The 11,464-nt window shown below is 45.5% G+C and overlaps 1 protein-coding gene across 1 annotated transcript; it reads left to right on the top strand.

Annotated features, from left to right (window-relative positions):
• The first annotated feature begins 370 nt into the window (after positions 1-370).
• On the top strand, positions 371-2,310 carry LOC131023062 (uncharacterized). Its single transcript, XM_057952606.1, has 4 exons — positions 371-557; positions 711-824; positions 998-1,844; positions 1,995-2,310. The coding sequence occupies exons 1-4, from the start codon at positions 371-373 to the stop codon at positions 2,308-2,310; spliced, it is 1,464 nt and encodes a 487-aa protein (XP_057808589.1).
• Positions 2,311-11,464: the final 9,154 nt, after the last annotated feature.

Below are 11,464 nucleotides of genomic sequence, written 5' to 3'. Positions count from 1 at the left end.
GTCTGCTACAATCAAGCGCCTTGAGACGACCGTTGGACAACTCTCAGGGACCTTGAACCAGATGCAACAGCAGCAACAACCAGGGAAGCTCCATGGCCAAGGATTGCAGCCTCATCAAGCTCAAGCTGTCACAGTCCTACGGAGTGGAAAAAAGGTGGACAACAAAGTGGAGATCCCTACTGACGAGCCCCCTAAGGAAACTTGTGAGGAGGAGATGGTGAAAGAAGTACCCCCACCGAGAGAAGAAAAGCAGCAAGGATAGCCCTCGGTGAAGCTTCACAAGGCCACCAAGCCTTACAGACCACCGATCTCGTACCCAGGTCGGTTGAGGAATGAGAAGCAAGATCAACAATTCACCGAATTCTACAATATGTTGTCAAAGGTGAATGTCAACTCGCCACTTCTGGACGTGATCAGAAATGTCCCAGCCTATGTGAAGTTCTTCAAGGAGCTGGCGTCTAAGAAGAGGAAGTTTGTTGACAACGAGAAGGTACTTGTGTCCGAGGTTGCCAATTCCATCATGCAACAGCCCTTGCCACCCAAGCAACGAGATCCAGGTAGTTTTGTTATCAATATTGCTTTGGGGAATGGTAAGGAGGCCTCGGGTATGCTTGATTTGGGGGCAGGAATTAATTTGATGCCGTACTCTATTTTTAAACAACTAGAGTTAGGTGATTTAAAACCCACTCGAATGTGCTTGCAATTGGCAGATAGATCAGTTAGGTATCCTCGTGGGGTCATTGAGGATATCTTAGTTAGAGTGGGTGGTTTAATCGTGCCTGTCGATTTTGTTGTGCTTGAAATAGGAGAAGTGCATGAGAATGGCAAGGAACATACTTTACTGCTAGGAAGACCATTCATGGCCACCACTAACACGTTGATTGATGTGAAAATGGAACAATAAAAATGACCGTGTTAGGAGAGTCCGTGTCTTTTTCTGTGCATCATAGTCGCGCTTTTCCATCATCTTCATTTACTAATGAATGCTCCTATATAGATGCTATTGATGGCCTCGCCGAGATGGTTTATTCGCAGGAACAAGAGATAGTGGAGGTCTTTGCAGGATCGGCGGATATGGAGGAGTTTGCTCGGGAAGCCGAGGAAAGAGAGAGAGAACGAAGAGACAAACTCCCCATTGATGAGCCTGTGGTGCTTGACGATGCCACGAAGTGCAAAAAGCCCAAATTGGAACTCAAGGATCTCCCCAAACACCTCAAATACGTGTACTTGGAAGAAGGAGAGGAGAAGCCCGTGATAATATCCGCCGAGCTCACGCATGAGCAAGAAATGGCGTTGATGGAAGTGCTAAGGAGCAACAAGTTGGCATTTGGTTGGGGCCTTGCCGACATTAGTGGCATTAGCCCCGCCACATGCATGCATCGGATTCACCTCGAGGATGGAGCAACACCTAAGAGGGATGGTCAACGAAGACTAAACCCCGTCCTCATGGAGGTAGTACGCAAGGAGATACTCAAACTATTAGCGGAAGGGATCATTTACCCTATCGCCGATAGTGAGTGGGTAAGCCCGGTGCATGTGGTGCCCAAGAAGGGAGCTATCACGGTTATCCTCAATGACAACAAGGAGTTGGTGCCGACCCGTTCGGTAACGGGTTGGCGTATGTGTATTGACTACAGGAAGCTAAATGCCGTCACAAAAAATGATCATTTTCCTCTTCCTTTCATTGATCAAATGTTGGATCGTTTAGCTGGTCATGATTTTTACTGTTTCCTTGATGGTTTGTCAGGTTATTACCAAATAGCAATCGCGCCGGAGGACCAGGACAAGACGGCGTTTACCACCCCATTTGGTACCTTTGCGTGGAAGAGGATGCCATTTGGGCTGTGCAATGCACCGGGGACCTTCCAACGGTGCATGATGTCGATCTTCGCGGAAATGATAGGTGATTTTGTTGAAATTTTCATGGATGATTTTTCCGTGTTTGGTAATTCGTTTAGTGATTGCTTGGGTAAAATTAACTTGATTTTAAAAAGGTGTATAGAGAGTGGGTTAACTCTTAGTTGGGAAAAGAGTCACTTCATGGTGACTAGTGGCATCGTTCTTGGCCACGTTGTGTCAAAAGATGGTATAGAGGTTGATAGGGCTAAGGTGAAGGTGATTGAAAAATTACCCCCGCCAATTGATGTGAAAGGAATAAGGAGTTTCCTAGGTCATGCCGGGTTTTACCGGCGTTTCATTAAGGATTTCTCTAAGATTACCCAACCTTTATGTCGTCTGCTTGCTCAAGATGTGAATTTTGATTTTGATGGAACTTGCATGCATGCTTTTGAATTGCTGAAGCTAAGTTGAGCACGGCACCTGTTGTTGTTGCACCCAATTGGTCATTGCCTTTTGAGATTATGTGTGATGCATCAAACTCCGCAGTGGGAGCCGTTCTTGGTCAACGTGTTGATAAAATGTTGCATGTAATTTACTATGCTAGGTTGACTTTGAATAGTGCTCAAGTGAATTATACCACCACTGAGAAAGAGTTACTTGCTGTGGTTTTTGCTTTAGACAAGTTTCGTGCTTATATTATTGGTTCTAAAGTAATTGTCCATAGTGATCATGCGGCACTAAGGTATTTGTTGACCAAGTCCCAAGCTAAGCCACGCCTTATCCGTTGGATTTTATTATTGCAAGAGTTTGATCTTGAGATTAAGGATAGGAAGGGGAGTGAAAACTCCGTTGCCGATCACTTATCTAGACTTGAGCATAATGTGGTTGAATCGAGTCAAGATGTCATACATGTGTCCTTCCCGTTTGAACATACTTATGAAATTGCCTCTGTGCCTTGGTTTGCTGATATCGCCAATTACCTTGCTTGTGGGGAATTAAGACCCGATCTAACATCCCAAGAGAGGAAAAGGTTTTTGGCTACTTGCAGGCAATATTATTGGGAAGACCCTTACCTCTTCAAGTTGGGAAAGGACGAGGTGATTCGGAGATGCATCCCGGATGTGGAGCAACAACAAGTGTTGAGGCTTTGCCACGAAGCCCATTGTGGTGGGCATTTTGGTGGACAAAAGACGGCTCATAAGGTCCTCCAATCCGGTTTGTTTTGGCCCACTCTTTTCAAAGATGCTCATTCTTTTTATCTTGCTTGTGATCGGTGCCAAAGAGTTGGGAACATTGGGCGCAAGAATGAAATGCCCCTCACGAGCATTCTTGTTGTGGAGATTTTTGATGTGTGGGGCATAGATTTCATGGGCCCCTTTCCTATGTCTTACGGTTTTGAGTATATCTTGCTTGCCGTCGATTATGTGTCCAAGTGGGTTGAAGCCATCCCCACAAGGACATGTGATGCTAATGTCGTCTTGAAGTTTGTGCAGGAGAACATATTATGTAGGTTTGGATTCCCCAAGGCCATAATCAGTGATGGAGGCAAACACTTCTGCAACAAGCTTTTTGAGAAGCTTATGAGGAAAAACGGCATCACTCACAAGGTAGCCACACCCTACCATCCCCAGACCTCGGGGCAAGCCGAAACAAGTAATCGGCAAATCAAGGGCATACTGGAAAAGACGATCCAACCCTCCCGAAAGGATTGGTCTCTTAAGCTCAATGATGCCTTGTGGGCGTACCGCACCGCCTTCAAAGGAATCCTGGGAATGAGCCCCTACCGCCTTGTCTACGGTAAAGCATGCCACTTACCGGTGGAGGTTGAGCACCGAGCATATTGGGCAATCAAGGCCACAAATTGCGACCTTACAACCGCGGGGAAGCACAGAGCATTGCAAATGGAAGAGCTCGATGAATTACGCAACGAGGCGTACGAGAATGCAAGGATCTACAAAGATAAAGTCAAGAGGTTGCATGATAGCCGTATTGTGCCAAAGAATCTCCAACCCGGAATGAAGGTTCTTTTGTTCAACTCAAGGTTGAAACTCTTCCCGGGCAAGCTCAAGTCTCGTTGGAGTGGCCCTTTCATTCTTAAGGAGATTCTCCCTCATGGCGCTGTGATATTAAGCAAGGAGAACAATGAAGAGACGTTTACCGCCAACGGGCATAGGGTGAAGCCCTACTTGGAGCATGAAGTGGTTGCCGTTGTAGTGGAGTCTCAAGCACTCCACGATCCAACGTTTTGACAAGTTTAATACCGTCGAGCTCTCGACCTTAACTAGAGCGCTTCGTGGGAGGCAACCCACGTTTCTTCTCTTCTCTTTTCCTTTTTGTTTTGTGTGGAGTGAGTCCTTGAGGTGTTGTATCCTGTTGTTGCTGGTTTTAGTTGGGTTTTCATTGGTGTTCGATTGTGGTGTTGCAGGAAATAGGCTTACTGGACTGTCCCCGAGCTTGAAGGATGTGATTTTGGCTGCTGGATAGCAAAAATCAGCAAAAGGCCGAAAGGGGGGCGGCGGCGGCGCTGTCTCACGGCGGCCGCCGTCCACAGCGCCGCCACCTCACGACGGGCGCTGCCACTTGCACACCACCAAAATCTTCAACCAATTCACAAAACGCCGAAGGGGGGGGACGGCGGCGCCGTCTCACGGCGGCCGCCGTCCACGGCACCGCCGTTCCACGGCGGGCGCCGCCACATTTAAAGTTGCCATATCCCACAAACCCCGAAGGGGGGTCACAGCGGCGCCGTGCCACAGCGGCCGCCGTCGCCCTCCCCAAACCCAGCCCAACCCTAACCCAACTCAGCCCGGCCCGGCCCATCCCCTTTTTAAAGACCCAAACCCTAGCCACCCATACCCACCTCCCGCCTCTCTCTCCCACGCCTCTCTCCTTTCTTTCCCAAACTCCTCACCACCACCACCACTTCCACCACCCTCAGCCACCACAGCCCAGCCCACACCCACCATCAACACCGCCACTCTCCGCCACACACCCACAGCCGCAGCTGCCGCCGCAGCTCCGTCCAACACCGCCACCCATACTCACCTCCGCCACCACTCTCCCTTCGCCTCCAACCACCACCAACCTCCCTCCCCGTCGCCCTGCACAGCAGCAGCAGCCCGGCAGCCCGCCTCCTGCCGCTACCCCGCCACCACCTTCAGCAGACCATGGCCGCCGCCGTCTTCACGGCCGCCGCTGTGCTCCACTGCCGCCGCCGTCTTCACGGCCCCGCCGTCTCCACAGCAGCCCGCGTCTGCACGGTCGTCGCCGTCACCACAGCTGCCTCCGTCCGCCTCCTTCCATGGCGAATCTCACCACCTACAAGCGCCGCCGCCACCTCATAGTCGCCGACGACGAGGATGAGGCCCCACCTAGCCCTCCGGCCTCTTCTAGCCATCAGCCGGCCTCACCTATCCGCCCTCCTCGTCCTCCCACGCCACCAACGGACAACCGCCATGTCTACAATGCCCCGTTCGCCATCTTTGAAGATTGGGAGGGTACTCGGTGGAAAGCACTCAAAGGGAAGCAAGTCACCCAACCTCGCTGTCTCGATTGGCCATTGCTCCGAAGGTTGAAGCTCGACCAAGCCATCGAGACACATTTGAAGAACCTGGGACTCTTTAAGTTCTCACAAACGACGCCGCCGGGTTTGCTCCCTTTACATCTGGAGTTCCTTTGCACTCTCAACATGACCGCCGACAAGTCCGAGCTTCATTGTCGCATGCTCAATACGCCATGCGTCGTCACCTACCGGATCATGAATGAAGTCTTTGGGTTTCACCCGAGGCGTTTGAAGGGAATCCCGGATACGTGGGTGCCCGCTAAAGCTTGGAAAGAATTGACGGGTTTGCCCACTTGGACCGGCCAGGGTGCCCCGAGCAATCAACTCATAGACGCCGACATCGGCGTGCTACACAAGTTCTTGTCCTTCTGCATTGTGGGCAAGGAACAGGCGAACAAAGTGAATGCGACCGAACTCTATATGCTATGGTGTGCAAAGCGCAAGAAGACGATTGACGCCACCACCATCATTTGGAACCAGCTTCACAGCATGGCCCGGTACGGGGGTTTCAAACCCTCCCTGACCCCTATCTCTACCGCCCTGGCCCTCCATTTCCGCCTCTTACCACCGACCCAGGCCCTCGCCCACCTGCGCGCCTCTGAGACAAGGACGATTGATCGCTCTGAGCTAAAGACATTTGTGGCCTCTGATTTCACCATCATTCCACAGGCCAAACGCCCCAAGGTTTGTGCAATCTTGCAGCAATTTAACCGGGGCGAGGGCACGTCATCCTCGGCGCGCCATGTTTTAGATGACGATGATGAGGACGATGATGCCGAGGAGGAGGAGCCCGTGCCACCACCTGCTTTCGTTTATGATTCTGAGGCCGGCCCTTCCAATGCCTTTCAGCAGTTTCAGGCCCACTTTGACGAGTCATTTGGCCAGTTCCGCCAGGAGGTCTACTCCCGTTTCGATACAGTGCAGGACTCGGTGGGCGGCATCTACAACAGGATCGACGACATCTATGGTCATCTGGACCAGCTTGGTGGCCAAGTGACGCCCATGCAGCAACAGTTGGGCGACATCTATGGCCGTGTCAATACCATCGGCGAGGACGTCACGCGTTTGCGTGACCAAGTGTCGGCATATGATGCTCGATTTGCCCATTACAACCAGGGCCTCACCGACGCCAACCAGGGCCTCACCGACACCAACTACTACATCGCCGACCTCGAGAGGCAGTGGGCCGCCTTCTCCTTGCAGAACCAGGACCAGTTCTGGCACCCTCCCCCGGGCCCCCCTCGGGGCCCCAACTGAGCGTCCCTTTTACCCACTTTTGTACATATTTTCTTTGCTTTCTTTTCTTTCTTGTTTTATGCTGTCCTCTTTTGTGGGTTTTTGTGGTTGCTCGTTTTACAGGTTGTGGTCGCCGCCCTCTCTACCGCCGTCGCCGTGTTGGCTGCACTCCTATCCAGGGATGTTCTTAAACTTTCTCTTTTTGTGCCCTGAGGACAGTGCACGTCTTTCTCTGTGGGGGATGGGCGTTATTTATGCGTTGTGGGGGTTTTATGGTTTTGTCTTGGTGGTGTTGTTGATTGTGCTGCATGCGGAGTTTTTGATGTGTTATCACTACGTTGCATGCTTGGTTGTGGTGCCCTGTTTGCTTGTCTTGGGGCGAATGGTCCCCCCCTATTGTTTTCTTGCTTGTTTTTAAGTACATCACATGATTGATGGTGATTCACTGGCGATTCTGGATTGTGTCTGTTTGGTTTGTTGTCCTTGTTTTCCTGATTGATTTGTTCCCAACGAAGTGTAAGTAGTTTAAGGTTTTGGTGCAACACCCTGATGAACAACTCTTGACGTGATTTGTCCGGTAGAAGCTAAGGGGAGTGTTTTCAGTGCAATTTCCTAATATCTGTCTCTGTTTTGAATTGTTTGGTTGGTTGTTGAGTTTCTGATAGTCTGGGTCTCTGCTCCTCTAATGATTTCATTATGAGCATGGGAAACCACACGAGAACATTTTGGATCACCTCCAAATGTGCAATCTCGTGAGTTATGGCCCATCTATTAAGAGCGAAAATAACTTGACCCCCAAAAAAAAAAAAGTGTAATGTGAAAAGTGAAAGAATATGAAAAAGGAATGAGACATGATTGTAAAGGAAATTGCATTAGGAAATTCACCCTTAGCGGAGAATTGGGTCTGATCGGATTGAGTTGTATCACCTTGATGTTGCACTTTTAAATCTTAGCTTTGAACACTTAATTGGGGGACATTGATTTCTTGAAGGACTTGGATTGGCTTGTGTTTGCTTGGTGAGAAGAATCGCTTGTGGGTTTCCTTTCGATTTTGTGTTTGTTGCTTGAGCACAAGCAAGGATTTAAGTGTGGGGGGGTTGTTTACCTCGTTTTTAGGCAGTATTTGCGAGTGTTTCTACCGTGCATTCGAGCATTTTTTTATACCCCTTTGCCTTATTTTTCACGTGCTCGATGATCTTTTTGGTGTATTATTGTCGTGTGCAGGATTCGTGTGTCGTTTAGCATTTTCAGCATCGTTTCGAGCGATTTTCGGAAGCAGACTCACGACCGCCGCCGTGCCACGGCGGCCGCAGCCCTACGGCGCGGGCCATGCTCTTCTTTGAAGGAAACTGCGAAGCACCCTCACGGCGGCGCCGTCTCACGGCGGCCGCCGCCCCTGTGCAATTCCGGCAGTTACGTTTCAGCATATAAAAACCGATTTTTAGGGTTTTATTTCATACTCTCGAACACAGCAGCCTCTAGGGCGATTTTCCACATTTTTCCTAAGGTTTTTAGAGTTTCAAACATTTACTTTCATTTGTGGATTCATTGGATCGCTTTGGATGTGAATTAACATTTCATCGGATTGGTTTTCCGTGGATTGCTACGTTTTGTAAGAACTCATTTCGATTCTCTTAGTTTATTTGCATCATTGGTTATTTGAATTCCTTCGTTTATGCTTTGATGAATGTGATGATGATGAATGTGATGATTTGAGATTGTTGACGTTGGATCTTGATGATTTACGTGAATCGTTGGATTACTATTGTTGCTTCCGGATTTATCTTATTGGTGAATATTTAATAATCTCTTTTATGGTGATTGAAGTTTTCTTGAATTTGAACTTGATGCTTGAGTTAGTTTCTTGCCTAGATAATAATTAATTATTGTTGATCATGAGTTTAAGTTCGTTTGGTTTAGAGTTCTTCGAGATTGAAACCCTAGTTGATAGTTTTCTTGTTTAATCCTTGTGTTCTTAAGTTGTTCTTTTCTACTGAATTAGTTAATGTTTATTGCTCCTTCTGTTTATGTTTTGGTGATTAGAGAGCGAGATAGTGACAGACCCAATTACCCGATTAGAGTGTTTAGGTTTCCGTTCAGTTTCTTGTGAGCAACACGATTAGAGCCCTGCTAAGTCTTCCTTGTGAGACGACTTGAGTCACCTTACCACCCTAGGACGACCTCGTATAAATTCGAGTCCATCCACTAGGTGTTTTAGGATGAGTCAAATTTTGGCGCCGTTGCTGGGGAAGGCTTTAGGCATTTGATTGTGTTGCATTGTTTTCCGTGTTTATTTTTATTTCTTTCTTTTAACTCGGTTTTTTTTCTCCCTCCGATGCGTTTGATTTGTTTGTTCGTGTTGTGTATGCAAGGGTGAGATTGTCTTTTCATTCCATTTTGACCCTCAAAGTCAGTTTTTAAAAGTGGTGGCTATCAAAGACATAAACTATATGCTTTTGGCTACAAATATCTATTGACACTTTTAATTTTACAATATGAAAATGGACACTTCTATATATTAACTCTTAAATATTTTATCATTTGAATTTATGTTTGAATCGAATGATTTTGTTTGTTCTAGTTCGTTTGCTTTGTTTAGTCTTTTTTTTTTCGGAAACTAATTAAAGTGTTTAATAAAAATCTTTATTGTCAAAAGGGGCTATACTATAAGCCTATCTCTTCAGGTGGATATGTTGGTCCCTAACCTAGATTATTAGATAGGGGATATGTTGGCTTAGGCATATTATGAGCAATTTAATTATACTTTTCGAAAATGACCTTTTAATAGAGTTAATTTTTGGGATTCATGCACACATATTGATATAATATACTAGTAATCAAATAAATTCAAATAAATGTCAAAGAAACATATAAAACTGTATGAAGACAGTTAGTTGTGAATGACTTTAATTTTGTGAAGATACCCATTTAAACCAACAATTTACATGTTTGAATTCAAATTTTAAATTTGGCAATTGAAATAGATAGAAAAAAAATTAACTAACTGCCATTCCAATTCGATATAGCCGTAGCCCACCAACTAGAACCGCCGACTTCCTCAAAATTTAATAACTTATTTAATATTCTAACGAATAGAAGTGAAATAAATATGAATATCTTACATTTTAAAGATCAATAAATCCTGCCCACAAACTAGTTAAATAAGGAAAAAAATCTATTTATTTAATTTTTTTAAAAATAAAAAATTAGTTATTTTATTGTATTATTCACATTATAGCTGTTTTTTTCTAGTACTTTTTTGTAATTTACAGTAAAATAATTAAATAAATCAATTTTTCTGTATTCAACTAACATGTAACTAGCTATAATGTGGCTGCTCTTTAAATATATTTCAGATTATATTTCATAATTTACGACAATCAGTAAACAATTGAAGGAACAATCGAAAATCTTGTTATTTTCAAGGATGAAATATGTATTACTAGAGCACACCAAAATCAAAATCCGAATGAATTGATGAATCAAACCCTCAATGATCTGCTGAAATTCTTGGAAAAAAATGGATTTTTATTGGCCTCAGAGCCTCCCTCTTTCGTGGGTCCCTTTTTCCCAAGAATGGGACCGAACAGTTTCCTCATCACCTTCTGAAATCCCGCCGCCTTCCGCCGCTGCTTCGGCGGCGCTTGGCGGCGCGCCACCGCGGGTTCCGACAGGCTCCGGCCGAGCATGGCGTTGCTGAGCTGCACCTCGAACGACAGCCGCTCGTACTGGTCCAGCAACGTGCTCTGCTCGTCGCCGAATCTCTTGAAAATCGCCGCGATTTCTTCCACTCTCGCCATCTCCGCCGATACCAAATCTTCTATTATTACTTGCATTTGCATCAAAATATATATATATATGTGTGTGTGTGTGTGAGTGGGTGGGAATCCAAACAGAGGGAATGAATCCCTGAGACAAACTCACAAGCAAACTGATGATTATAAAATTAAAAATGAAAAAAAAAATATTAAAGTGGTCAAAAATTGGACAGTGGCATTGAAATTGATAGGATGAAAAAGGCTGCGAGGCGGATGGGATTTTTGTGAGGGTAACAATTTTATATATATGTGTGTCGCAGTTGATAACTTAATTATTATTGGTGGAAATTTATAATGATGGATGCGTCGTTCAAACTTATATATCTGTGTGCCAAGTCGTTGCGTTATTTAATTTTTCATTCGAATTTTGATTTTCAAACTCTGATAATGAATTTATTTATTCCCTTGCATGGTATTAACAAATTATTGCCTTTTTCCGAATTCCGATATTTGTTCCATAATATTGGCGACTATAATATGAATTTTAGTAGTATGAAATTAAAGTTTTTATAAAAACGGTATAAAAACCGCGAACGACGCCTTGTTCCAATGGTAAAGTTGAGGTACCAAAAAATTCTTATTTCTTTATGAGAGATCTTGAGTTCAATCTCGTCTGCGCACGATGATGTCTTCCACTTTAGGTGAATGTTATATTTGCATTATTGTATTATTTGGTATTGAAATCCCACAAGCAAGACGTTTTTCGCCTGCATGCGGTGATGTTTTCCCACCGTTAGGTAGTGGTGAGATCCCCCGCCTGTATGCGTGTTGCATAATTGATTATATTCAAATACCTCTTGCGTAAAAAAAATAAATTCAATAAAAATGAAAATGTACGAAAAAAAATCTTTAACAACACATAGACGCTATCTAAGAGTCGAGTAAAATCCCAATAAAATAAACACCAGTAAAAAAGAAAAAATGATCCTAAACAGCCCAAATCCAGACTCTGACGTACTAGAAATTTGCAAATGATGGAGGTTGGTCACTCCAAAATCCGTCCATCAAA

Source organism: Salvia miltiorrhiza, chromosome 4, assembly GCF_028751815.1.
Source record: "Salvia miltiorrhiza cultivar Shanhuang (shh) chromosome 4, IMPLAD_Smil_shh, whole genome shotgun sequence".
Lineage (NCBI taxonomy): Eukaryota > Viridiplantae > Streptophyta > Magnoliopsida > Lamiales > Lamiaceae > Salvia > Salvia miltiorrhiza.
Note: the sequence above shows the minus strand (reverse complement) of the source record. Positions and strands in the feature narration are given on the sequence as shown.

Excerpts from the sequence above, each read along its gene's own strand:
- LOC131023062 (XM_057952606.1), top strand. The coding sequence starts at position 371 with ATGTTGTCAAAGGTGAATGTCAACTCGCCACTTCTGGACGTGATCAGA. Across the intron at positions 825-997 it reads AGGAGAAGTGCATGAGAATG|ATGCTATTGATGGCCTCGCC; the intron begins GCAAGGAACATA and ends GCTCCTATATAG. Across the intron at positions 1,845-1,994 it reads AAGAGGATGCCATTTGGGCT|GTGTATAGAGAGTGGGTTAA; the intron begins GTGCAATGCACC and ends GATTTTAAAAAG.